At 43.6% G+C, this 26,654-nt stretch overlaps 1 protein-coding gene across 1 annotated transcript in view; it reads right to left on the bottom strand.

The window, feature by feature from the left end:
* Positions 1-11,335: 11,335 nt before the first annotated feature.
* The window catches only part of LOC115269372 (frequenin-2), a 75,195-nt gene continuing 59,876 nt past the window's right edge, over positions 11,336-26,654 (bottom strand). The window contains exons 3-5 of the mRNA XM_062853287.1: positions 20,295-20,373; positions 19,564-19,652; positions 11,336-14,062 (exon numbers count right to left, since the gene is read on the bottom strand). Coding sequence (XP_062709271.1) covers positions 13,895-14,062; positions 19,564-19,652; positions 20,295-20,373 — 336 coding nt within the window. The 3' untranslated portion in view covers positions 11,336-13,894. The remainder of the gene's footprint in view (positions 14,063-19,563; positions 19,653-20,294; positions 20,374-26,654) is intronic.

The raw sequence follows: 26,654 nt of genomic DNA on the forward strand, positions 1-26,654 counted from the left end.
CATTCCCAATTGAAAAAGTAGCCAATGTTCAACTTTTCGTATCGATATAAACAATGATAATTTAAAACACTTTGCAAGCGTTTAATAAGATTTTCATTCGACTCGCAGTAATTCCTTTACAATATAGTTTAATAAGTCCTTTTTTTGCTTTTTGTTAAGTTCATTCAAAAATTAGCACATGTATCTGTACAATGTGTTTTTCACAAGTCAAATAAGCGCTTTCGCTTCATCATACTTCGACTCAGGGTACATGATGAAAAACACGTATTTTTTTTAGTGAACAACAGCTGAATTAATCTGTTGTTCAGTTGTTAACCATAATCACAGACAAACAGACGTAACACTCTTCAAAACGGCTTGGCACATGCATCTAACGATCAATTCAAATTTCATTTGATTTGCGCGATCGTTCCACCAGATGCGCTAGTGTTCGATCGCTTTGACGTTTACCAGTGTACACGTTGCTGAATGATGCAAACGAAAATTACAGGCAATTTGTGTAGCAGTGTACGTGTCAGCAAAACGTCAAATCGAAATCCATCATTGCCGACAGTGTCGCGCGCGGTTCTAGCAACAGGTGGCAGTGTGCTCATGAAAATGACATAGGGCGAAAGTTTTTGATGAATTTCCGAAAGTTTTTGATGAAGCTACGTCTGTTTGTCTGTGCCATAATGTTCTGTGGTTCTGTGCTAATTCACCACTGCTGAATAGGGGTTGAAGTCTGATCATTATTAAACCACGGGTAGTTTATGTTTTTATTTCAGGGCTGCAATTCATCATCTTTAGGATGGCGCAGATAGGAAGGCATGCGGCTGTCATTCGACGGGTCTCTAGTTCGAATCTTGACTTAGGTAAATTGATGTGTAGTTATTATTCCACAATAATTGTTCGGAGCATAAGTGCCAATCATAAAACTCTCGTTGGAATTGACAAATTTGTGCATTTTATTTATTTTTGATCATTTTTGCCAAAGCTGAATAACAGCTTTACTACACAGTTGTAAAACGATTTAACAACAAACAGTTCAGTTGGTACACAACACTATGCTTTATAGTTTCTCCAAATTTGTGTGAACAAAACCCGAACAAAGGTTGTGCCTGAAAATTGTCCAAATGTTATTCAGCATCATGCTGAATTGATTCGTCGTAAAGGTGCTTGTAAAATGAGTGATTGTTCATTGGGAAGGGAATTGTAATAAATATGTTGAAGTTTTCTTGGAAATGCTTCTTCGGAAAGGAGCTTGCTGAGCTTCCTTGCTTTCTTGGTAAGAATCTTTCAAGCTAGTGTTCAAAGCTTATTTAAAACTAAGCTTTTCAAGCTCACTTGGCAAAAACCCAGTTTTGCTTTCTAAGCAACCTTATAAAGAAGCTTTTTAAGCTCTCTTTGAATAGAGCTTTCTAAGCACTCTTGAAAAGCAGCTTCCCAAGCTCTCTTGGAAAGAAGCTTCCCAAGCGCTTTTGGAAAGGAGCTTTCCAGGCTCTCTTGCAAAGAAGCCTTCCAAGTTCTCTTGGGAAGGGGCTTTCCAAGTTCTTTTGGAAAGGTGCGTTTCTCGCTGTCCTGTTAAGCAGCTTCCAATTTTGTCTTGGAAAGCAGCTTCCGAAACTGTCTTGGAAAAGAGTTCCCTTGGAAAAAGAGCTTTCTAAGTTCTCTTGGAAAAAGCATTTCAATGTAAAGGTTTCTTGGAAATGAGCTTTTCAAACTCTCTTGCGAAGCAGCTTTTCAAGCTCTCTTAGAAAGGAGCTTTTCAAGCTTTCTTGGAAAGCAGCTTTTTAGGCTCTATTTGAAATGAGCTTTTAAAGCTCTCTTGAAAATGAGCTTTTAAAACTTTATGGAAAGAAGCTTTACGAGCTCTCTTGGAAAGCAACTTTTAAAACTCTCTTGAAAATGAGCTTTCCAGGCTCTCTTGAAAAAGAGCTTCCCAAGCTCTCTTGAAAAGATGCTTTCCTGTCTCTCTTGAAAAGGAGCTTTCCAAGCTCTCTTGAAAAGAAGCTTTCCAAGCTACTTGGAAACATGCTTTCCAAGTTCTCTTTAAAAGGAGCATTCCAAGCTGTCATGAAATAGAGCTTTCTAAGCTCTCTCGAAAAGAAGCTTTCCAAGTTCTGCTGAAAAGCAGCTTCTCAATTTCTCTTGGAGATCAGCTTCCCAAGCTTTCTTGGAAATATGCTTTCCAAGCTATTTTGGAACGGACCATTTCAAGTTCTCTTGGGAAAGTTTTTTTAAATCTCTCTTGGCAAGGAGTTTCACAAGCACTCTTGAAAAGGAGCCTTTCAAGCTCTCTTAGAAAAAGTTTTCCAAGCGCTTTTGGATAGGAGCTTCCCAAGTTCTCTTGGATAGGTCCTTTCGAAGGTCTTTTGGAAAGGATCTTTTCAAGCACTCTTGGAAAAGAGCTAATCAAGCTCTCTTGGAAAGGAGGTTTTCAAGCTCCTTAGGAAAAGAGCTTTCAAAACTATCTTAAAAAGGAGTTTTTCAAGCTCTCTTGAGAAGGAGCTTTCCAACCTTAAGAAAGGAGCTTTCCAAGCTCCTTAAGAAAGGAGCTAATTAATATCTCTTGGATTGGAGTTTCTTTAGCTCTTTTGGAAAAGAGCTTCTCAATCTCTCTTGGAAAGGAGTATCCCAAGCTCTCTAGGAAAGGAGCTTCGAAAGTTTTCCAGGTAAAAAGATTACCATGTTCCCTAGGAAGCAGTATTTCAATCTCTTTTGGAAAGGAGCTCCCAGGGTTTTGCAAAGAAGCTTTCCAAGCTCTCTTGGAAAAGAGCTTTCCAAGCTCTCTTGGAAAAGAGCTTTCCAAGCTCTCTTGGAAAAGAGCTTTCCAAGCTCTCTTGGAAAAGAGCTTTCCAAGCTCTCTTGGAAAAGAGCTTTCCAAGCTCTCTTGGAAAAGAGCTTTCCAAGCTCTCTTGGAAAAGAGCTTTCCAAGCTCTCTTGGAAAAGAGCTTTCCAAGCTCTCTTGGAAAAGAGCTTCCCAAGCTCTCTTGGAAAAGAGCTTCCCAAGCTCTCTTGGAAAAGAGCTTTCCAAGCTCTCTTGGAAAAGAGCTTTCCAAGCTCTCTTGGAAAAGAGCTTTCCAAGCTCTCTTGGAAAAGAGCTTTCCAAGCTCTCTTGGAAAAGAGCTTTCCAAGCTCTCTTGGAAAAGAGCTTTCCAAGCTCTCTTGGAAAAGAGCTTTCCAAGCTCTCTTGGAAAAGAGCTTTCCAAGCTCTCTTGGAAAAGAGCTTTCCAAGCTCTCTTGGAAAAGAGCTTTCCAAGCTCTCTTGGAAAAGAGCTTTCCAAGCTCTCTTGGAAAAGAGCTTTCCAAGCTCTCTTGGAAAAGAGCTTTCCAAGCTCTCTTGGAAAAGAGCTTTCCAAGCTCTCTTGGAAAAGAGCTTTCCAAGCTCTCTTGGAAAAGAGCTTTCCAAGCTCTCTTGGAAAAGAGCTTTCCAAGCTCTCTTTGAAAAGAGCTTTCCAAGCTCTCTTGGAAAAGAGCTTCCCAAGCTCTCTTGGAAAGGAGCTTTCCAAGCTCTCTTGGAAAGGAGCTTTCCAAGCTCTCTTGGAAAGGAGCTTTCCAAGCTCTCTTGGAAAGGAGCTTTCCAAGCTCTCTTGGAAAGGAGCTTTCCAAGCTCTCTTGGAAAAGAGCTTTCCAAGCTCTCTTGGAAAGGAGCTTTCCAAGCTCTCTTGGAAAGGAGCTTTCCAAGCTCTCTTGGAAAGGAGCTTTCCAAGCTCTCTTGGAGAGGAGCTGTCGAAGCTCTCTTGGAAAGAAGCTTTCCAAGCTCTCTTGGAAAGAAGCTTTCCAAGCTCTCTTGGAAAGAAGCTTTCCAAGCTCTCTTGGAAAGAAGCTTTCCAAGCTCTCTTGGAAAGAAGCTTTTCAAGCTCTCTTGGAAAGGAGCTTTCCAAGCTCCCTTGGAAAGGAGCTTTCCAAGCTCCCTTGGAAAGGAGCTTTCCAAGCTCCCTTGGAAAGGAGCTTTCCAAGCTCTCTTGGAAAGGAGCTTTCCAAGCTCTCTTGGAAAGGAGCTTTCCAAGCTCTCTTGGAAAGGAGCTTGCCAAGCTCTCTTGGAAAGGAGCTTTCCAAGCTCTCTTGGAAAGGAGCTTTCCAAGCTCTCTTGGAAAGGAGTTTTCCAAGCTCTCTTGGAAAGGAGCTCTCCAAGCTCTCTTGGAAAGTAGCTTTCCAAGCTCTCTAGAAAAGGAGCTTTCTAAGTTTTAGAACTAGCTTAGAAAAAAGCTTCTATGTTTCTTTCCAAGTATCCTTGAGGCGGAGATTTCCGGACTTCCTTGGCATTCACAGAGGAACAACAACTTCTATCTTGGATTGAGACATTTTATGATACCATAAAGCAATTCTTTTATAAATCGTAAATCGATTAAAAACGGTGGAAATCTTCTCCCTGTAACACTCATCTTAGAAAAATGCTTTTCCCCTCACCTACGAGCAAACGCCAACTGCAAGACAGATAAGCACCATCGCAAAGTCGATCAGTTTTTTTTTTCGAAACCGGAGTAACAGCCTTCTTCGATTATCGCACTGGAAGAGTGCTCGCAGGGCTGCATCCAGTAGTGCAATTGCACAAAGTGCCAAGGCGCCGCCAACTACGATTTCGACGGGGGATAGCGGAAATGACGACGAAGCAGCAAAATTGATTGAAAAATATTTATTGTGCGCGTTATACTTCCTTCTTTTCGCGCAATTTGAACGCTTCTTTTCAAAGTGAGGTTGGGAATTGAGCACAAGAAAAGCAGCGGCGGGAAAAACAAACCCTTTCCCTCCTCCCATCGCGCACAAGATAGCCTGGCGGTAATCGATGAATGAATAGAATTCCATTGAAGTAATAGTTCTCGGATCTTCCGAGGAGGAATGGGATGCGATTCTCAGCTTCCGCCGGAGTTCTCAGCATCTCGCACTGGGAAACGGGTGGAACCGGTGAAATAAATTACGAAATTTAATACAAATCTTCCAGCCCTGCCTGGCGCAGGGGTGTGGTGCTGCTTGTGCAGGGGTGGGCGATTTTCTCCGACTTCCTGGAAGACAGTCAGTGTGCGACAATGGACCGTCTGGCTTTGGACAAACCGTCTTATAATCTGGGTCCTCGTTTCCTCGAAAACGGAGTGTCACTTCGCCGAAGGGGGATGGAACGGTAAGGCCAAGGCCGAGGCAAGGAGGAAATCGAGAAGTGTGTTTGCTCATTGCAGGCGGAAATGAAAGGAGTTCAATTTGGAATGGCTCGGGGAATCCCGTCTCTGCAATCGGATTGCAATTGACTTCGGTGTCTCCCTCTATCTATATCACTATAGGTTCGTAAGAAGCAACGGCGTAGCCAGGTTTTCAAGAGGTCCAACGATTTCCCCTTAAGGGTATGTCACGGAGACATTGCCCCCACTTGGCTATATCCAACTACATCCATGACAAGCTGAATGTGAATGGAGTATCGATTGTCGATTGTTGGCTGCATCACGCAGATTCCGAGTGCCACCGCGTGCGCTAAGATGGTGAATATAATGGAGGATGCATTTGGCGCCATCTTACGGCAACTACCTACCAACACACCCCTTCCAGCATCTTGGTGTCAACAGGGCTGTGCTCGTCAGTAGTCGGTCGCTAGGTCGTCGTAGTCGTCGCTTCCAATGAAAGATTCATTTTCTCGTTATCGAGTCTCGTCGTGAGTGGAATTTTTAATGCACTTTTCTCGTCGAGAGTGTCGCCGCTGCGCTGCTGGTTGCCGGATCAAGCAAGCATTTAAGTTTCGAACAAACGTAATAAAATTGGCGGCGTTCGTCCCTCTTTTTCTGCGGCCAAGATGGGGTTGAGATGGCGGCGCGCCGGTAATAAAGTATATACGGGGGTGCTTTGCGATAAGCAATGGAGCCACTCTCGGTCGTCGAACGATACTCGTAAAAAATATTTGAATTTGTAATTGCAAACCGTAAAACCGTGGGGTGGTCGCCGATTTGCGGGTTAAACCAATGCAATGCGGTGCCTCAACCAGCCGGCTGAGAGAAAACAAGGGATTTATTGGGTTTCTTTGTGGTCGTAAAATTTGAGAACATCAATTCACTTTCCACTTTCCGGACTACGGATTCATGACTTGTGTTTGCGATTCAGATGAATTTTGATGGGTGCACAACTGATTGGACTATTGAAAAGAAGGGGCACCTATGACGAAGCAACCCTTTGATCCTGTCACTATTGTTGAGACACAGTGTTAAACTTTTATTTTTCCATCCATCTGAAAGGACGTGGCCAGGGCAGATTATGGACCTTGGATAATCTTGGATCTTAAGATCCACAAAATCAAAAACATCCTTCAGCCAAATAACGTTGGACGCAGTAAGTCATGAATTATAAATTTTAGTATCAAGCCTTTACCAAAATCCATGAACGGAGAAAATCGGTGAAGAAGTTAACTGTTCCTATACCCGAGCAGAAGAAAATAGCTGAAGAACTACTCAGGTATGGAAAACCGAATACCTACAACCTGAACGAGGTATTGAGTAGCCCTGCATAAGAGGTAAAATACCTAAAATAATAACTGGTGGGTATTCTGTGCATAACGCGTGAATAATGACTTCAGGTTTGGCAATACCTAAATAATAATCGGCGATTTTTCCATATAAATAGCTATTTTTCCATAATTGAACAATACCTTAAGCAGTCCTTAACACCAAACCAATACCTCGTTGAGGTATTTTATTAATACCTACAAAATATCAAAATAAGTTATTTTCAATACCTGGATAACCAACCAATACCATGTTTTGGTATGATACCTGACTTTGGTATGCTACAGTTATGTGTCAGTTATTCATTCCTGCTCGGGTAGCCATTCATAGAGGAATCGACGTAATTTGGATACAGCGTTACGCCAATATATTTTGGACACTTCCATTTGTTTTGGCCTTAAGTGTCCAAAAAATATTGGCACTTTGCTGTGTCCAAAATATGTTGGTTCCTCTACATTGAGCATTTCCGAAAAGTTTTTTTTTTCACAAATAGCTCAATTGTGATTGCTACAAACATTCCCTGTTTACGCTCGAACGTGAATGGCGACTAACAGCGGCAAGCCAGCGAGAGCGAAGACACCAGCACAGATTTGCGCACTGTTAGCCCCGCCCATCTGACGTACAACGACGGACGAGGTGGCGACCGACAAAACAAAAAGATGAAGAAGGTGCAATTCTGACATCAGTTCCTGCAGCGATGCTACAGTCCATCATCAACCGATTTGGTTGCTTCGACGGACTACCAATACCAATTCGCTCTTTTCAGGGTAAAAGAGTTGTTCCGGAGAAAATGATTCGCCCCTTCCTCTGACTTCTTCTTGAGCGACACCTCGGCGACACCATTCCTTTTCTTGGTGTGTCAGGACGTGTTTCGAGATCGTGAAAGTCCATTGAGGGTTCTCCAGAGTCCCCGGCAGTCCCTAATAAAATGCAAAACAGATTTGCTTTCGTTTCTATCTGTGGTAGACAAGACGACTTGTAGTAGGCCTGGAGTAGTCGGAGGGCATATAGAGAAGAACTGTCACCTACTACAAATGGCGACGAGGATGGGATCAGAAAAAAGGATAATCAAGATGAAGAAGAAATCTTTCAACATGATGGTGTGCTATTGGCAAAAGTGAAGTTGCTCATCGTCATGAACATTTCTGGCGCGCTTTTCTATGGAGGAAAGCTTCAAGATAAATGAAGAAATACTGTTGCAGGTTGCTAGTATTGCCCGGAATAAGACTCGCTGGGGGAAGACCCCGAAGGTTATTTTACCAGGAGAGCTGTGCAATATTAAGCCAAGAATAACAATTCCAGCATCAAACCAGCATTATACAAGAAAAAATCTTGACGAGTATTTTTGACAAAGCTTGGAAACTTTGTTCACGTGTTTGCGCACTTCGAACTGCCTGTGGTCACGGGTTGTAGCTCGGTGATAGGTAAATATGAATCAAAGTATCAAAGTCCTTAGCGGACAACGTGCTGCCAACACGTTGGTTCGGACAAGGCAATAATAAAGTCCTTAACGGACAACGTGGCGAAGCGTTGGTCCGGAAAAGCAAAGTGTATCAAAGTCCTTAACGAGCAACTCGCTGGTGACGTGTTGGGTCGGAAAAGGCAGCAGAAATCAAAGCTCTTAACGGACAACGTGCTGCCAGCACGTTGGTCCGGAGAAGGCACGAAAAAGCATCAAAGTCCTTAACGAGCAACACGTTACCGACGTGTCGGCTTGGAGAAGGTAACGCTATAAAAGTCCCTAACGGACAACGTGCTGCCAACACGTTGGTCCGGAGGAGGCAATAACAAAGTCCTTAACGGACAACGTAGAGAGGCATTGGTTCGAAGGAGGCAAAGAGGTCTCAAAGTCCTTAACGAGCAACTCGCTGGCGACGTGTTGGCTCGGAAAAAGCAGAAAGCATTAAAGTTCTTAACGGGCAACGCGCTAGAAACGCATTGGCCTGGAGAAGGCAAAATAATGTTGTCTCAAACAGTTTTCACCTTAAAACATTCAGAATTCCAGAAAAGATCCGTGTGGCAACTGTCAATAAATGTGGCTGTCACCTACCACACTATCAAATAAATTTGAAGAGATCTTTATAACCATGAAGCTTTGTGACGGTGTGCTGAACCTTTTCAACACTACAAGAATGTATAAGAAAAAAAAAACAATGGAAGAAATTCAGCACAAATCCGGCAGAAAGTCCTGGCTCGTTGATATCCTCCTACTGTTTTTTTTCTTTCAACTTTCTCTTTAACAATACATCTCATGTATATTCGTATGTTCATAGCCATCGCTAGAACTAGGAACTAGGAACTAGGAACGGCTTGACTATAAAAATCCTTTTCCCCTCTCTTTCCAACTTTCAACACAGCACAGTGTCAATCTATCATGTACAGCCTACAAGTTATGCAACCAAGCTTCACAGTAATCTTCACACAATCTATCACATTACGCCTGGCATCCATGCACCAATGCGTGAACCTTGTGCCAAAAACAAATACCCACCAATCTAGTAGGAGATAACTGCAACATGTTTACGTTTCATTTACCGAATGAAGTTCGATAACTGCGACAACTGACAGACGTCAAAGAACTGTCAGTTGCCGCAGAATGCAGCCAATGCCAATGTGCATATGAAAAACCTCACATTGAAACAAAAGTGCATGCGAAAAACACCGCATCAGGGATGGGAACACTCGCTTTCAAAGAGTTACACTCACTTGCTATTATCTCAGCTCAGAAGCGTGCAATCAAGAAACGATGTATGGATGACTTTTGCAATGTGGTTTTGTCTAAAACTTTGCCGAATAGAGTAGGGGTCGCACACGTATGAACAAACTTTTAGACAAAACCACATTGCAAAAGTCGTTCATACATCGTTTCTTGATTGCACGCTTATGAGCTGAGAAAATAGCAAGTGAGTGTAACTCTTTGCAAGTGAGTGTTCCCATGCTTGCACCGCATCGCAGTTGACATTTCATTTTGACGGATAGCGGTGCGCCAACTGCAAAATTGTTGCACTTAGCGGACTTGCAGTTGAAACACATTGCAGTTAAAGCGTTCGTACCGACCGAACGTCTACTTTACAAGGCCTTGTGCAGAGGACTCAACGGCCTAGATGATTGGAAAGCTGTTTTCCAAAAGTGTTTGGAAAAGTCCTATTAAAGAGAGCTTGGAAAGGTCATTTCCAAAAGAACTTGGAAGGGCCCTCTCCAAGAAAGCTTGGAAAGCTTCTTTCCAAGAAAGCTTGGAAAGCTTCTTTCCAAGAAAGCTTGGAAAGCTTCTTTCCAAGAAAGCTTGGAAAGCATCTTTCCAAGAGAGCTTGGAAAGCATCTTTCCAAGAGAGCTTGGAAAGCATCTTTCCAAGAGAGCTTGGAAAGCATCTTTCCAAGAGAGCTTGGGAAGTTTCTTCCCTAGAGATCATGGAAAGCTCCTCTTCAAGAGAGCTTGAAAAACTCCTCTCCTCCTAAGCTTGAAAAGCTCCTCTCCAAGAGAGCTTGGAAAGCTTCTTTCCAAGGACACTTGAAAAGCTCCTTTCCAAGGACGCTTGGAAAGCTCCTCTCCAAGGACGCTTGGACAGATCCTTTCCAAGGACGCTTGGATAGCTTGTTTCCAAGGACGCTTGGAAGGCTCCTTTCCATGGACGCTTGAAAAACTCCTTTCCAAGGACGCTTGGAAAGCTCATTTCCAAGGACGCTTGAAAAGCTCCTTTCCAAGGACGTTTGGATTGCCCCTCTCCAAGGACGCTTGGAAAGGGTTTTTCCAAAGACGCTCAGAAAGGGTCCTTTCCAAAGACGCTTGGAAAGCTTCTTTCCAAGAACGCTTGGAAAGCTCTTTTTCAAGAACGCTTGGAAAGCTCCTCTCCAAGGGACGCTTGAAAAGCTCCTTCCAAGGACGCTTGAAAAGCTCCTTCCAAGGACGCTTGAAAACCTCCTTTTCAAGGACGCTTGAATAGCTCTTTCTAAGGACGCTTGCTCCTCTCCAAGAGAGCTTGGAAAGCTCCTCTCCAAGAGAGCGCTTGGAAAGCTCCTCTCCAAGAGAGCGCTTGGAAAGCTCCTCTCCAAGAGAGCGCTTGGAAAGCTCCTCTCCAAGAGAGCGCTTGGAAAGCTCCTCTCCAAGAGAGCGCTTGGAAAGCTCCTCTCCAAGAGAGCGCTTGGAAAGCTCCTCTCCAAGAGAGCGCTTGGAAAGCTCCTCTCCAAGAGAGCGCTTGGAAAGCTCCTCTCCAAGAGAGCGCTTGGAAAGCTCCTCTCCAAGAGAGCGCTTGGAAAGCTCCTCTCCAAGAGAGCGCTTGGAAAGCTCCTCTCCAAGAGAGCGCTTGGAAAGCTCCTCTCCAAGAGAGCGCTTGGAAAGCTCCTCTCCAAGAGAGCGCTTGGAAAGCTCCTCTCCAAGAGAGCGCTTGGAAAGCTCCTCTCCAAGAGAACGCTTGGAAAGCTCCTCTCCAAGAGAGCGCTTGGAAAGCTCCTCTCCAAGAGAGCGCTTGGAAAGCTCCTCTCCAAGAGAGCGCTTGGAAAGCTCCTCTCCAAGAGAGCGCTTGGAAAGCTCCTCTCCAAGATAGCGCTTGGAAAGCTCCTCTCCAAGAGAGCGCTTGGAAAGCTCCTCTCCAAGAGAGCGCTTGGAAAGCTCCTCTCCAAGAGAGCGCTTGGAAAGCTCCTCTCCAAGAGAGCGCTTGGAAAGCTCCTCTCCAAGAGAGCGCTTGGAAAGCTCCTCTCCAAGAGAGCGCTTGGAAAGCTCCTCTCCAAGAGAGCGCTTGGAAAGCTCCTCTCCAAGAGAGCGCTTCGAAAGCTCCTCTCCAAGAGAGCTTGGAAAGCTCCTCTCCAAGAGAGCTTGGAAAGCTCCTCTCCAAGAGAGCTTGGAAAGCTCCTCTCCAAGAGAGCTCTGGAAAGCTCCTCTCCAAGAGAACTCTGGAAGGCTCCTCTCCAAGAGAGCTTTGGAAAGCCCTCTCCAAGAGAGCTCTGGAAAGCTCCTCTCCAAGAGAGCTTTGGAAAGCTCCCCTCCAAGAGCACTTGGAAAGTTTCTATCTAAGGACGCTTGAAATGCTCCTTTTCGAAAGATCTTGGAAAGCTCCTTTACTAGAGGACTTGTAAAGCTTCTTTTCAAGAGAGCTTGGAAAGCTCTTTCCTGAAAGAGTTCGGATGGCTCGAAGAGTTGGGAGCTTGAAGAACTTCTGTCCAAAGACGCTTGACAACTTCTTTCCAAGAAAGCTGTGAAAGCTCTTTGAGCATTAGACAGAATGGTAGATAGAATTGTTAGCTAACGAGATTTGTAAACGACAGTTTTGCCCTCGGTGCCGCACAACCAAAACCCCTCCGCAGTTATGATAACCTTCTATATGCCGTTTTCTTGTACGGAGGTAAAGATTTATCTAGCTGAATGTATGTTTTTGTTCTCTCTACTCTCACAGGTCTGTCTGTTCAACTTTGCACTGAGACGGAAATGGTTACTTAGTTTTACTTACGTTTGTTGACTGTTTCGTTTTCCTCTGTTTTTATGTGTGCTCGATCAAACGAAACTCCGCTGCTTGTTTCACTCAGTGTGTTTGTATTCTGCGGTAAAAAATCTCTAATCGATTTCTCTTTTCAGTTTTTTTTAAACAATTTAACTTTAGTTTCGCAATTTCTCTTCACTTCTCATTGATGGGTTGGATTACTGACTATGCGTCATTCGTTTGACATTTCTTTTCGGATGATTCCGGCGACTGGTTCACGAACAATGGTGAATTAACAACACAAACACCTATAAGATTCATCAAACTTGCCGATCTGTCATTTGGTGTTTACTTTTCTAGTTTCTTATTTTGCTTCGTTTGAGTCCTAACAACACACGGCGAGATTCAAATTGAAACACGTTCGTATCGTACCGTCCTCGCGTCTAAAAAGTGAATAACATTCGAATGCGGTTCGTTTTCGGTCTGCTTGTTTGTTTGTTTATGTGTGTGTCTGTGTTTTCAAGTTATTGCTTTCATTGCGTTATTTTTTTTTTGTTTTTATCGTAGCTTCCATTCCACTCCAAATTTTTATACAGTGCCTATCTCCATGACAACGAATTGCGTGTTTTTGATTTTCTCTTGCTTCCACCTGTCAGCGGACGTTTTCCGAATTGGTTTGTTTGCGCACACCTTAGCTACGATTGTTTACGATAAGATTTTCAGTTTTCTGTTTTGTTTACTTTCAATAACAACAATAGAATTAGCGTTTGTTTTTTTTGTTAATATCAATAATCTGTCACTGCGACCGTTTTGCTTTTTGTTTGTTAGTTAAAATTTGATAACAAATAATGCTATTTTTACATGCTGTGCTGCTGCCGTTTGTTGCGGTCGACCAACCGCTGTCATGTCTATAAACTAGGTTTCTGTTTGTTTTTGGCATTTTTTCATGTCTCAAATGTACACACTTATGAGTAACTCGTCTTTTTTTTTTTCTCAGCATAGTTTGCAACTTGTGTTGTTTTTTTTGCTTCCGCTGTCACAATTTCCAATTTGTGTTGCCGATTTTTTGTTTGTAAATAAAGATCTGTCTCTGAGACGTTTCTCTGCGTAAACAACTGTAAACTGGGGTGCAAGGTATGTTAAACTTGGTGTGCTGCTGAAAATTGAATTGTGAGTGGTTGGGTGCAATGTTTTTTTTTCAGTTTCAATCAAATCTGACGGTTCCGATTGACAGTTTTGGATGTCACAAATCAGTTCCCCGTCGACTTCGATGTCTTTCTCCATTCTCGCAGTTTACCTTCATTAGCCAAGCAAAAAACTGAACAAACATTGAGATTTTCTACTATTTATCTAGCATTACTGATTGCGCTGAACGCTTTGTTTTGGTTTTAGTTTAGCATAAAGATTTAAACTTTTAGTTCACTTGTCAGATTGCGCGTATTATTCGTTAGAGTATAGTAACAATTCTTGATTTCACAATTTTTAATCTGTTAAAAGTACTGGATTAGAAGAAGCAGTTCCCTAAACGTTTCAGGAGATTCTCTTAGTTAAGTGTAACTTGGTTTAAAGATTGATAAATGCTATTCGATTGTTTTCAAGTTTTCCGCAAAAAGTTTCACACTCCCCTTCATCCTTTTTGGTAGCAAAAACAGTCACTCGAACGCTTATTATTAAACTAGAACAGCCAAAAAGATTGAAGAACTGTCATTGTCATTTGGATTAGCTTCAAGCGCGGCTTGCTTTGTCGTAGAAAACGAAACGTTGATGCGATTTTGACAGCAAGTCAAAGCAAGCGAACGAAAACTGAACATAACCTCGCAGGCAGCGGCGCTCACCATAACTCTCCTTCCCTTGCATCCTTCTCTCACTCCCGCCTCGCTCTCTCGCGGCGCCCTCGAACTCGCGCTCCTGCCAGTTCTAGTAGACGTTGCTGGGCGTCCGCTGTAATTCGATATTGTGCTGCTCGTCGTACTGGTACGACCGCTGCGGGGGTGGCGCCTGATCCCGCGAGTCATCGTTCGGTTAATCGCCGCCTAAACTGAGCGCCTGGACGATACGGGGGTCGGCCTTGCTGCCCTCGCGGAACTCTTCCAGCGTCAGCCGGTCGTCGTGGTTCTTGTCCATCTGGTCGAAGATCTTATCGACCCGCTTCTGTGGGGTGTTCTCGTCCTCCGTCTGCGGCTGTTGACCCTGTAAAGGCGTGTGAAGAAACAGGAAACAAATTTGGAGTTATAGGAAACACTCTTGGAAGCTTCTTCCGCAGAAGCTTGGAAGCTTCTTCCGCAGAAGCTTGGAAGCTTCTTCCGCAGAAGCTTGGAAGCTTCTTCCGCAGAAGCTTGGAAGCTTCTTCCGCAGAAGCTTGGAAGCTTCTTCCGCAGAAGCTTGGAAGCTTCTTCCGCAGAAGCTTAGACGCTTCTTCCGCAGAAGCTTGGAAGCTTCTTCCGCAGAAGCTTGGAAGCTTCTTCCGCAGATGCTTGGAAGCTTCTTCCGCAGAAGCTTGGAAGCTTCTTCCGCAGAAGCTTGGAAGCTTCTTCGGCAGTAGCTTGGAAGCTTCTTCCGCAGAAGCTTGGAAGCTTCTTCCGCAGAAGCTTGGAAGCTTCTTCCGCAGAAGCTTGGAAGCTTCTTCCGCAGAAGCTTGGAAGCTTCTTCCGCAGAAGCTTGGAAGCTTCTTCCGCAGAAGCTTGGAAGCTTCTTCGGCAGAAGCTTGGAAGCTTCTTCCGCAGTAGCTTGGAAGCTTCTCCCGCAGAAGCTTGGAAGCTTCTTCCGCAGAAGCTTGGAAGCTTCTTCCGCAGAAGCTTGGAAGCTTCTTCCGCAGACGCTTGGAAGCTTCTTCCGCATAAGATTGGAAGCTTCTGCCGCAGTAGCTTGGAAGCTTCTTCCGCAGAAGCTTGGAAGCTTCTTCCGCAGAAGCTTGAATGCTTCTTCCGCAGAAGCTCGGAAGCTTCTTCCGCAGAAGCTTGGAAGCTTCTTCCGCTGACGCATGGAAGCTTCTTCCGCAGAAGTTTGGAAGCTTCTTCCACAGAAGCTTGGAAGCTTCTTCCACAGAAGCTTGGAAGCTTCTTCCGCAGAAGCTTGGAAGCTTCTTCCGCAGAAGCTTGGAAGCTTCTTCCGCAGAAGCTTGGAAGCTTCTTCCGCAGAAGCTCGGAAGCTACTTCCGCAGAAGCTTGGAAGCTTCTTCCGCAGAAGCTTGGAAGCTTCTTCCGCAGAAGCTTGGAAGCTTCTTCCGCAGTAGCTTGGAAGCTTCTTCCGCAGAAGCTTGGAAGCTTCTTCCGCAGAAGCTTGGAAGCTTCTTCCGCAGAAGCTTGGAAGCTTCTTCCGCAGATGCTTGGAAGCTTCTCCCGCAGAAGCTTGGAAGCTTCTTCCGCAGAAGCTTGGAAGCTTCTTCCGCAGAAGCTTGGAAGCTTCTTCCGAAGTAGCTTGGAAGCTTCTTCCGCAGAAGCTTGGAAGCTTCTTCCGCAGAAGCTTGAATGCTTCTTCCGCAGAAGCTCGGAAGCTTCTTCTGCATAAGCGTGGAAGCTTCTTCCGCAGAAGCTTGGAAGCTTCTTCCGCAGTAGCTTGGAAGCTTCTTCCGCAGAAGCTTGGAAGCTTCTCCCGCAGAAGCTTGGAAGCTTCTTCCGCAGAAGCTTGGAAGCTTCTTCCGTAGACGCTTGGAAGCTTTATCCGCATAAGTTGGAAGCTTCTTCCGCAGAAGCTTGGAAGCTTCTTCCGCAGAAGCTTGGAAGCTTCTTCCGCATAAGATTGGAAGCTTCTTTCGCAGGAGCTTGGAAGCTTCTTCCGCAGAAGCTTGGAAGCTTCTTCCGCAGAAGCTTGGAATCTTCTTCTGCAGAAGCTTGGAATCTTCTTCCGCAGAAGCTTGGAAGCTTCTTCCGCAGAAGCTTGGAAGCTGCTTCCGCAGAAGCATGGAAGCTTCTTCCGCAGAAGCTTTGAAGCTTCTTCCGCAGAAGCTTGGAAGCTTGGAAGCTTATTCCGCAGAAGCTTGGAAGATTCTTCCGCAGAAGCTTGGAAGCTCGTTACGCAGTAGCTTGGTAGTTTCTTCCGCAGAAGATTGGAGTTTATGATACTTCCATCAGGAAGTTTAGAAAGCTTGCAAGAAGAAGCTCAGAAAGTTTCCAGGTGGACGCTCAGAAAGCTTTCAAAAGGAAACTCAGGTAGCTCAAAATCCTTTCAGGAGGAAGCTCGAAAACCTTCCATGAGGAAGCTCAAAAAGCTTCCAGGGGGAAGCTCAAAAAGTTTCCAGGAGGAAGCTCAAAAAGCTTCCAGGAGGAAGTTCAAAAAGCTTCCAGGAGGAAGCTCGAAAAGCTTCCACGAGGAAGTTCATAAAGCTGCCCGGAGGAAGTTCAGAAAGCTTCCAGGAGGAAGCTCAAAAAGCTTCCAGGAGGAAGCTCGAAAAGCTTCCAGAGGGAAGCTCCCAGGAAGAATCTTAGAAAACTTCCAAGAGGAAGCTCAAGAACCTTTCAGGAGGAAGCTCAAGAAACTTCCAGGAGGAAGCTCCAGAAGCTTCCAGGAGGAAGCTAAAGAAGCTTCCAGGAAGAAGCATCCAGGGAGAAGCACAAGAAGATTTCAGGAGGAAGTTCAAGAAGCTTCCAGGAGGAAACTTAAGAAGCTTCCAGGAAAAAGCTCAAGAAGCTTTCAGAAGGAAGTTCAAGAAGCTTCCAGGAGGAAGTTCAAGAAGCTTCCAGGAGGAAGCTCGAGAAGCTTTCAGAAGGAAGCTTAAATAGCTTCCAGGAGGAAGCTCGGGAAGCTTCCAGGAGGAAGCTCAGGAAGCTTCCAGGAGGAAGCTCAAGAAGTTTCCAGGAGGAAGCTCAGGAAGCTTCCAGGAGGAAGCTCAGGAAGCTTCCAGGAGGAAGCTCAGGAAGCTTCCAGGAGGAAGCTCAGAAAGCTTCCAGGAGGAAGCTCAAGAAGCTTCCAGGAGGAAGCTCAGGAAGCTTCCAGGAGGAAGCTCGGGAAGCTTCCAGGAGGAAGCTCAGGAAGCTTCCAGGAGGAAGCTCAAGAAGTTTCCAGGAGGAAGCTCAGGAAGCTTCCAGGAGGAAGCTCAGGAAGCTTCCAGGAGGAAGCTCAGGAAGCTTCCAGGAGGAAGCTCAGGAAGCTTCCAGGAGGAAGCTCAGGAAGCTTCCAGGAGGAAGCTCAAGAAGCTTCCAAGAGGAAGCTCAAGAAGCTTCCAGGAGGAAGCTCAAGAAGCTTCCAGGAGGAAGCTCAAGAAGCTTCCAGGAGGAAGCTCGGGAAGCTTCCAGGAGGAAGCTCAGGAAGCTTCCAGGAGGAAGCTCAGGAAGCTTCCAGGAGGAAGCTCAGGCAGCTTCCAGGAGGAAGCTCAGGCAGCTTCCAGGAGGAAGCTCAGGCAGCTTCCAGGAGGAAGCTCAGGAAGCTCGGGAAGTTTCCAGGAGGAAGCTCGGGAAGCTTCCAGGAGGAAGCTCAGGAAACTTCCAGGAAGAAGCTCAGAAAACTTCCAAGAGGAAGCTCAGGAAACTCTCAGAAGGATGCTCAGGAAGCTTCTAGGAGGAAGCTCAGGAAGCTTCCACGAGGAAGCTCAGGAAGCTTTCAGGAGGAGCTCAGGAAGCTTCCAGGAGGAAGCTCAGGAAGCTTCCAGGAGGAAGCTCAAGAAGCTTCCAGGAGGAGCTCAGGAAACTTCCAAGAGGAAGCTCAGGAAACTCTCAGAAGGAAGCTCAGGAAGCTTCTAGGAGGAAGCTCAGGAAGCTTCCAGGAGGAGCTCAGGAAACTTCCAAGAGGAAGCTCAGGAAACTCTCAGAAGGAAGTTCAGGAAGCTTCTAGGAGGAAGCTCAGGAAGCTTCCACGAGGAAGCTTCCAGGAGGAGCTCAGGAAGCTTCCAGGAGGAAGCTCAGGAAGCTTCCAGGAGGAAGCTCAGGAAGCTTCCAGGAGGAAGCTCGGGAAGCGTCCAGGAGGAAGCTCGGGAAGCTTCAAGGAGGAAGCTCAGAAAGTTTCCAGGAGGAAGCTCAAGAAGCTTCCAGGAGAAAGCTCGGGAAGCTTCCAGGAGGAGGCTCAGGAAGCTTCCAGGGGGAAGCTCAGGAAACTTCTAGGAGGAAGCTCAGAAAGCTTCCAGGAGGAAGCTCAGAAAGCTTCCAGGAGGAAGCTCAGGAAGCTTCCAGGAGGAAGCTCAGGAAGCTTCCAGGAGGAAGCTCAGGAAGCTTCCAGGAGGAAGCTCAGGAAGATTCCAGGAGGAAGCTCAGGAAGCTTCCAGGAGGAAGCTCAAGAAGCTTCCAGGAGGAAGTTTGGGAAGCTTCCAGGAGGAGCTCAGGAATCTTCCAGGAGGAGCTCAGGAAGCTTCCAGGAGGAGCTCAGAAAACTTCCAGGAGGAAGCTCAAGAAGCTTCCAGGAGGAAGCTCGGGAAGCTTCCAGGAGGAAGCTCAGGAAGCTTCCAGGAGGAAGCTCAGGAAACTTCCAGGAGGAAGCTTAGGAAACTTCCAGGAGGAAGCTTAGGAAACTTCCAGGAGGAAGCTTAGGAAACTTCCAAGAGGAAGCTTAGGAAACTTCCAAGAGGAAGCTCAGGAAACTCCCAGAAGGAAGCTCAGGAAGCTTCTAGGAGGAAGCTCAGGAAGCTTCCACGAGGAAACTCAGGAAGCTTCCAGGAGGAGCTCAGGAAGCTTCCAGGAGGAAGCTCAGGAAGCTTCCAGGAGGAAGCTCGGAAAGCTTCAAGGAGGAAGCTCAGGAAGCTTCCAGGAGGAAGTTCGGGAAGCCTCCAGGATTAAGCTCAGGAAGCTTCCAGGAGGAAGCTCAGGAAGCTCCCAGGAGGAAGCTCAGGAAGCATCCAGGAGAAAGCTCAGAAAGCTTCTAGGAGGAAGCTCAGGAAGCTTCCAGGAGGAAGCTCAGAAAGTTTCCAGAAGGAAGCTACGGAAGCTTTCAGCAGGATGATCAGGAAGCTTCCAGAAGGAATCTCAGGAGTCTTCCAGGAGGATGCTAAGAATGCTTTCAGGAGGAATATCAGAAAACTTCCAGAAAGAAGCTCCGAAAGTTTTCAGGAGGAAGTTCAGAAAGCTTCCAGGAAAAAAGCTCAGAAAATTTCCAGGAGGAAGATCAGGAGGCTTCCAGAAGTAAACTCAGAAAGCTTCCAGGAGAAAGATCAGAAATTTTCCAGGAGGAAGCTCAGAAAGCTTCCAGGAGAAAACTCAGAAAGCTTGCAGGTGGAAGTTACAGAAATTTAAGAAGCTCTCAGAAAGAAGCACAGGGGCCTTCCTAACAGAAGCCCACAAGAAAATATTCAGGGTGCTGCCTGACAAAAGCAATGCGTGCTTCCAGAATTTCCACCCATCTCATAAATATTTTTTCAAATCGTCAATCAATCATCTCCTCAACACTTCTTCTGGATCAAACCATCACCTAGCAAAGGTGCTTATGTGGTTTCTGGTGGTATTCTGTAAACGGTTTACTTTGGAAAGGTATCACACACCGGTACCCTTTACTCCATCCACGTTTGCGGCCTAACTTTCCCCATATCATGCCTCGTGTGGGCGCAAAAATTTAAATTGATTTACATAATCCAACCGCATGATGCGAAAGCCATCCGGATGCCAACCCGACAGCAGTGAAAGCCTCGCGTGCCTCCCATCCCATCACCCCTGTGTAGAGTCAGAGTCAGAGCCGCCTTCGCCTCGTGCGTGCGCTCCACCATCAGCCATGTTATCAGATAATCTAGTAGCCTACTGTGCTCAGAGTTGTGACGACGACGGGATGATACTTACCACCATCTGATAGATGGCATCGACGATGTTGTACATTTCGTCCCTCGTTATGAAACCATCATTGTCAACATCGTATAATCGGAACGCCCCTACATGTGTGTGGAAAAGAGAAAGGAAGAGAGAGAGAGAGGAAAAGTATCAGGAGGAGATCAGATCAGTAAATAAAGCGTATGGTGTGCAGGCGGATGAAGATAGTGCAACCCAGATAATGTCATCGTGTCTGATGGGTTCTCATCGTCTCAAGGATCAGAGTGGCTTGATTTACCACCTTGAGGTGGCTTTACGCTTGCTTCGATCAACACTCAATGGAAGAAGGGTTGACAGTTGAACAGTCTGTCACGTGTCATCTCCCGTGTTATGGGAGTTTTATCAATCCTTTTGTTCCAGATGCTACTTTGGTAAATGGATGTGAAATCTAGCTTATTAATTATGCACATTGTTGGAAATTTTTACTTCAGCTTGCTTATCAAATTATTGGCTGAGGTGTCAGAGTGTCACTTTGAATTGAAATTGATTTCGAGTTGAGGTTATGTGCCAGGTTGCGAGTCATTCAAGGTTATGTGTTAAACTTCATACTCAGAATGTGTACAAGAGTTCTTCTGGTTTGCATAATTTGCAAAGTCACCGGTTACATTTAATTAGTAGTTTGAAGACTATTTGATTATTTATTTGTTTCAAACAATGAATGATGTATGAGACACTTTTGAATACTAGAACTAAAGTATACTTACAGTGTAGCTTCTCATCCAGGTTTCCCCTCGAAGTGATCGACAGTGCTCTGATGAATTCTTCGAACTCGATCGATCCGTCCTGTTTGGGAATGGAAATGGTAATTATTATGCAATGTTTTATATTATGTATTTTTTTTTTCGTAATTTTTAGGTATTTTTTATTTGCAGCAGCAGATACGAAAGTGACTTGATTAACCCGTTAATGCTGAAGGTGTCCCACAATAAAAATCTTCATGATAAATTCTTATCAGCTGCCAAGTTCCAATTACATGAACATGATTTCACGAAAAAATAGCAAGTCTATAGTGTAATTCCTAGAAAAAAAATCTTCAATGTGGGTTCTCAACATGTGATAATTTTTTCAAGCTCTATTTTAGCACATCTTTGATACTCTCGTTTTGTTCTGATCCAATGCATCTATAATGAGTAAAACAGGGGATAATTACACAAGAATAAGAAAATAACAGTTAGTTGACATCATGGTTTACTAGAGATATCAAGGTGTATCAATAAGCCTATTTCTCTTAGTGTCTCTCTTTTTCTTCTACTCTCCTAGTCCCATTATCTCTAACTCACAATTTGTTCTAATACTTTCTCCCTCTATTAAAATCACCCAGAGATTCTTCATTAACTATGTAACGCTTTTGGATGAGCGAATGGGTCTTTAACAATGTTACGACTCATATACAATTTAAAAATTCTGACAAATGATTTCCAAATTTTCTAAAACAATACCGGCAGAAATCCCTGAAAAATTCCCGGGAGGATTTTCTACAGGAATTCTGGGAGAAATATCTACGGGTAAAAATCCGGGACCCAAAACATGATGAAAAAATCATAAAAATCATAAAATATGTCGCTTCATGATAACATGACTACAAGTCATGGTAATCAGAAACGACGAATTTACAATTTTCATAAAAAAAATCATGGTTGCCAAAGACGTTACGACATACCTTTTCTTGTTAATATTTATGCAACATTATGACGCTGAATCATAGAACCATGCCGCTGAGTCATAGATTTATGCCGCTGAGGCATAGGATTCAAAAGCGTGAATCGAAATCATGAATGATAAGTACGAGTTCCATGATTAAAGCTTATGATTTCATGAATTTTCGTCATGATCCTGTGTACATGCGGCATGATTTCATCCCGCAAATTTATAATTATTAGTAACAAACATAAAAAACATAACGTCGAAGCTTTGTTACGGCAAAACTTGTCATGATATCATGCCGATTTTTATGGTGTATATCCATAACATAAAAATACACATTTACGGCCCAATTATGACACATTTTGCCAGGTTCGGGTTCCGGATTTTTTACCCGTGAACCCTGAGAGAAATCCCAGCTGAAAGCTCTGAAAAAATTACCTACAGACGAAATCTCGGGAAGAATTACTAAAAAAAAATCCCGGGAGGAATCCCGATAGATATCTCTTAAAAAAATTTCGAAAGAATACCATGAGTAATCCGTGAAGTAATCCCAGCAGAAATACCTGAAGTAATGTCGGCTAGAATACCTGAAACAATCCTTTCAGAATTCTCGAAAGCAATCCCAGCCAGATTTACCCTGGACTAATTCCTGAAGGAATTTCGTAGAGAATACCTGATGGAATCCTTTGCAAATCAGAAATCCCAGCTGGAAGCTAAGCGAGAATTCCTGAAAGAGAAATACAAGAAACCCCTGAAAAAGCCCAACTAACATTTTCAGCGCTATAAGCTTCAGTCATATGCTTCTGTTGTGTAACAATCGAATTGAAGCAGTCAACGCTGAATAAAAGAGAAGCTAGTCAAATATAAACCATAAGCTAATACACGGCTGCAAAACAAGCACCATACAACTACCAAACTCGGTTTTCTGAAATCAATCATTTGTTACTAGGGGCTACCTTTACTGCACTCTATTCCAACTCCAGGAGATTTCCCGGAAGATGTGAAAACTTGAACAAATCGATTAGGAGTCACCACTAACAGAACAGCAGCTACTATATAGTATAATTCGTAATACTGACAAATCCACAAACCAGCAGCGCTTTGATGGCCGTTATGCAATATAATTACAACTAGAAGCTGTAATAAAGAAACTGCTGGTATTCCAACACGGCTTGTCGGATGTAAACATTATTGTCAAAACAAACTTTAAACGGGATATATAGCTACTACACAAATACTTTACAGCTATCCATCTCTTTGCTGTGAACTTATTTGGGTTGCTTTTATTGCACTTTAATCCAGCTCCGAAAGATTTACCGGAAGATGTGCAAATCGAATAAGAGTCCCAACCAATAAAACAGCTGCTTTTATACAGTACGTTTTGTAATGTTGACAAATACACAAAACAGAAGCGCTTCGTAGCTGTTTAAAGAACACTCTTTCAGCTAGAAGCTGTGACGAAGAACCTGTTGGCGCAACCACACAGCTTGTTCAATGTAAACATGGATTACGTTTGACGTTTCACAAGCTTTTGCAGCAAGATGAAGTTGGGTAAGGTTTCATGTGACACAATTATAAAGCCTTGTCTGGATTAAAACAAAACGGGCTATTTCCTATGCTATTTATATACAACAGTGTAGCAGCGAGGACATAATCTGGACCAGTGGATACGGAGATCGGGAGTTCGATTCCAAGTAGCGGCAAGTACTTTAATTATTCAATTTTAAAAGCGATAATTCCAGTTATACATGTATTATCGGGCCGCCACCAAACCGGACGTCGCACAATCAAGTCGCGACGCGACCCGACTCGCGACGTTTTTTAATCATGTCAAAAGTAGTGCGCATCCTTCCCGTTGTTGTCAGCACTACAGTGCACTAGATGTGAAACAGTTGCGACACTTGTAGACCAAGAAAATGGCAATTTTTGATGAAATGTCTGTCTTGATTCCAACCGGATAGACAATATTGTGTCACGGTATCCATAACCTAATTATATTTAATCGAATAATTTGGGGATGTCGTATAAATATTATAAAACAATTGTGAAAAGCCTGAAAAAGCGCCTTCTCAAGATGTTATTCAGTTAGTGGTTACATAGGAGCCGAGAAAAGAGCTATGACTTAGTGCCATAGAAGCTGCTCGCACAGCATATACAGGGGTTACTCAAAATAACTGGGACAGGTAAAATTTTAACTTTTCAAAAAATGTTCAACTCGCTGTAACTTTTCGAAAAGTGCATCAAATATTCTAGATTTTTTACTGTAAGTTCATCAACTAGTTGTGTATCAGTAGTCCAATTTTGGAGAAATTCGGACCATTTTCCACGGAGTTATAAAGATTCTAGAAAAAGGTAAAATTATCCGAAAGACAACTTTGTGCTGTTATATCTCCGGATTCAATGAACCGAATGCAATGAAATTTTGACCATTCATGACTTGTATAATGAGCTATGAAAAACCTTTGACTTAACTTAAAATTCTTAACACGGAAGAAAATTATAACGATTAGATTATTTTTCTAATTAAACACCAAATTATCCAAAACTTCAACATCGTTTCAAAATTCAAGATGCAAATTATAGTTCAATTAATTTCCCTCTAAATGACTTATATATAAATGTGTTTTGAAGGAAAGTTACAACATAGCCGCTTATAAATTGAGAAAGTAATGGGATGTATATTAGAAATTGATGAATTTACTAAAAAATCGTGAAATGAATGAAATCGTTATAACTTTTTCTCTTGTTAAAAATTTAAAGTTGAGTTAAACGTTTTTAAGAGTTCATCATATAAGTCATGAATGGTCAAAATTTCATTGCAATCAGTTCATTGAATCCGGAGATATAAAAGCTCAAAGTAGGCTATCGAATAATTATACCCTTTTTAAGAATCTTTATATCTTCGTGAAGAATAGCCCGATCTTTTCCAAATTTGAACCACTGATACACAACTAGTTGATGAACTTACAGTAAAAATTTGAGAATATTTGATGCCCTTTTCAAAAAGTTACATCGAGTTGAACATTTTTTGAAAAGTGAAAATTTTACCTGTCCCAGTTATTTTGAGTATCCCCTGTACATGTGGATTAAGTTCGCCAGATTCATTGGTATAGGGCTTGCATAGAAGCTTCCGTCCATATGTACAACATAGTAACTCAGCATCAAGCCGTATTGAGGACGCTTTGTTGACGTTTACATTCACAATAAATGTTAGTTGGGAGCTCAGGTAGAAATTTTCCATCAGGAATTCCGGCACGATTACCTCTAGGATTGCTTGAAGGCGCGATTAGATTCCAGGTTTGCTCGAAGAAATCTCGACAGAAATCTATATTTTTGCATATTTCTTTTCGGGAGGAATCCCTGAAAAATCCTCGTAAAAATCTTTGAAAAATTCCAGCAGGAATCCCAGAAGGAACTAAAATGCATAAATCATTTCAAGAGTATCTCATCTTATCTATTTTTTTCTCCCTACTCTCTTCCCTAACCCTCTACCCTGCTCTCTACTCTACCTATTACTTTACCGCCTTCCCTGCCATATACCCTAACCTTCTACCCCCTCTAATTTAACCTCTACCCTATCCTCTACCATACCCTTCGCCCTAATCATCTACCCTAACTCTTCACTTTACCCACTATTCTATCCTCTACCCTAACCCTCTGTCCTATTATCTACCCTACCCTTTATCCTGACATCCCATCATATCGTCTACCTTACCCTGTACCCTACTGTCTAGTAGACAGCGTCACTACCATACCGTCTACCCTTATGCTCTACCTTACCGTCTACTCTGCCATCTACCCAAACCTTCACACTAACATTCAACCCTACTGTCTACCCTATTCTCTATCTTAACCTCCTATCCTAACCTGCCACCTACCCTACTCTTGGTGATGGTGGTGGTTCCAGGTATGTTCCAAGGGTATTTCAGAGTTGTTCCAGGTGATTTCAGGGGCGTTACAGGAGTTTGTTATGCGAGTGCCATCATTGAGACTGAGTGACTTCCAGTGAGTGACTGAGCGCATCGCGAGAGTTTGAGTGACATGACTGACCCGCGGATGTGTGTGTGTGTGTGTGTGTGCGTGCGCTCATCGATCATCATTGCTGTCATCATCATCACCGGTACTTTCAAGAAAGGTATTGCCAGATCTAGACACCCAGGTAGCAATTTGATGCTGAACAGACGTTGGAGAACTTTATTAAATCAGCCTTCATTTGAACAAAAGCTGAGCACAAGAGGTACAATCTTTTATTCGGCTCCTAAACATCTGATTTTGGTGATTTTATTCAACCTTTAGCTGATTTGCAGTTCTTTGAAACGCTGTTTTGAAGCTATATATGCGCTTAATCAAATTGAATTCATCAATTGTGTAAAAATAAACACTGAGCCGATTTTTACCATTAGCTGCTTCTATTTCCAGAAGAGATGTTTCGGTGTGTATAAATTAATCTGTGGGAAAACTGGAAATCGTACTCTGACCTCCTGATTTATAGTCACTTACCTCAGCTCCTACATCATACACAATTGTATACCTATCCTCGAAAACAAAATAGTGAAGAACGTAAGCTGAGCTAAGCCTGTTTTAAGGCTGAAGAAGCGATGTGAACTTCACGAAAACATGCTTGGAACAACTGTCAAAAATTATTAGATTACAGTTTGAACAACAGTTGATTAATTCTGCATGTTGATGGATGCTTCAAAGCTGGTTACACAGATGAAAAATATACTATTCACTTGATATTCATCCATCTATGTATTGCTGATTATAGAGGTTGAACAAGCCATACTTCAGACCAATATTTTCAGCTGGCATTGTGTTCAGCCACTAACATCATTAACCGGCCATTGTTCAACTAATACTCTCACTGTTCATCATTCATTGTTATTTGGGGCATTTCTAGAACATGCGACGCTCAATATATGCGCGAAGCGCGCACTGACAGATCAGGTTCGTTGCTACCTGTTTACAGGATGTAAGCAATAAACCTCAAAGAGTAACTGTACAAAATTTGAATAATTTCTGTCCACCGGGAAAAAGCTATAGCCAGTTGTAAGTGTTGCAATAATTTCGTGTTCGCCCTTTGATACGTTTCAGGGGCGTTTCTGTAATGCGTTCTTAGAGATTTCAGTGACTTTTAGTGGTGTTCCAGCTAGTTTTAGAGGCTTTCCAGAGGATTTCAAGAGCTTCAGTGGCATTCCAGGGGGTTTCAGTGGCATGCCAGAAGCTTCAAAGGGTTTCAGGGGTGTTTCAGAGAGTTACAGGAGATTTCGGGAGCGTTCCAGGGGCTTTTAAGGGATTTCAGGAGTATTCCATGTGGAGCGGACCTGGTGTGATGGTTAGAACACTTGACTATCACGCCGAGGACCTGGGATCGAATCCCACTCCCGGCAAACTCACAAAAAATGTGGGTTCTTCCTTCG

Source organism: Aedes albopictus, chromosome 1 (genome assembly GCF_035046485.1).
Source record: "Aedes albopictus strain Foshan chromosome 1, AalbF5, whole genome shotgun sequence".
In the NCBI taxonomy this organism is placed as follows: Eukaryota; Metazoa; Arthropoda; class Insecta; order Diptera; family Culicidae; genus Aedes; species Aedes albopictus.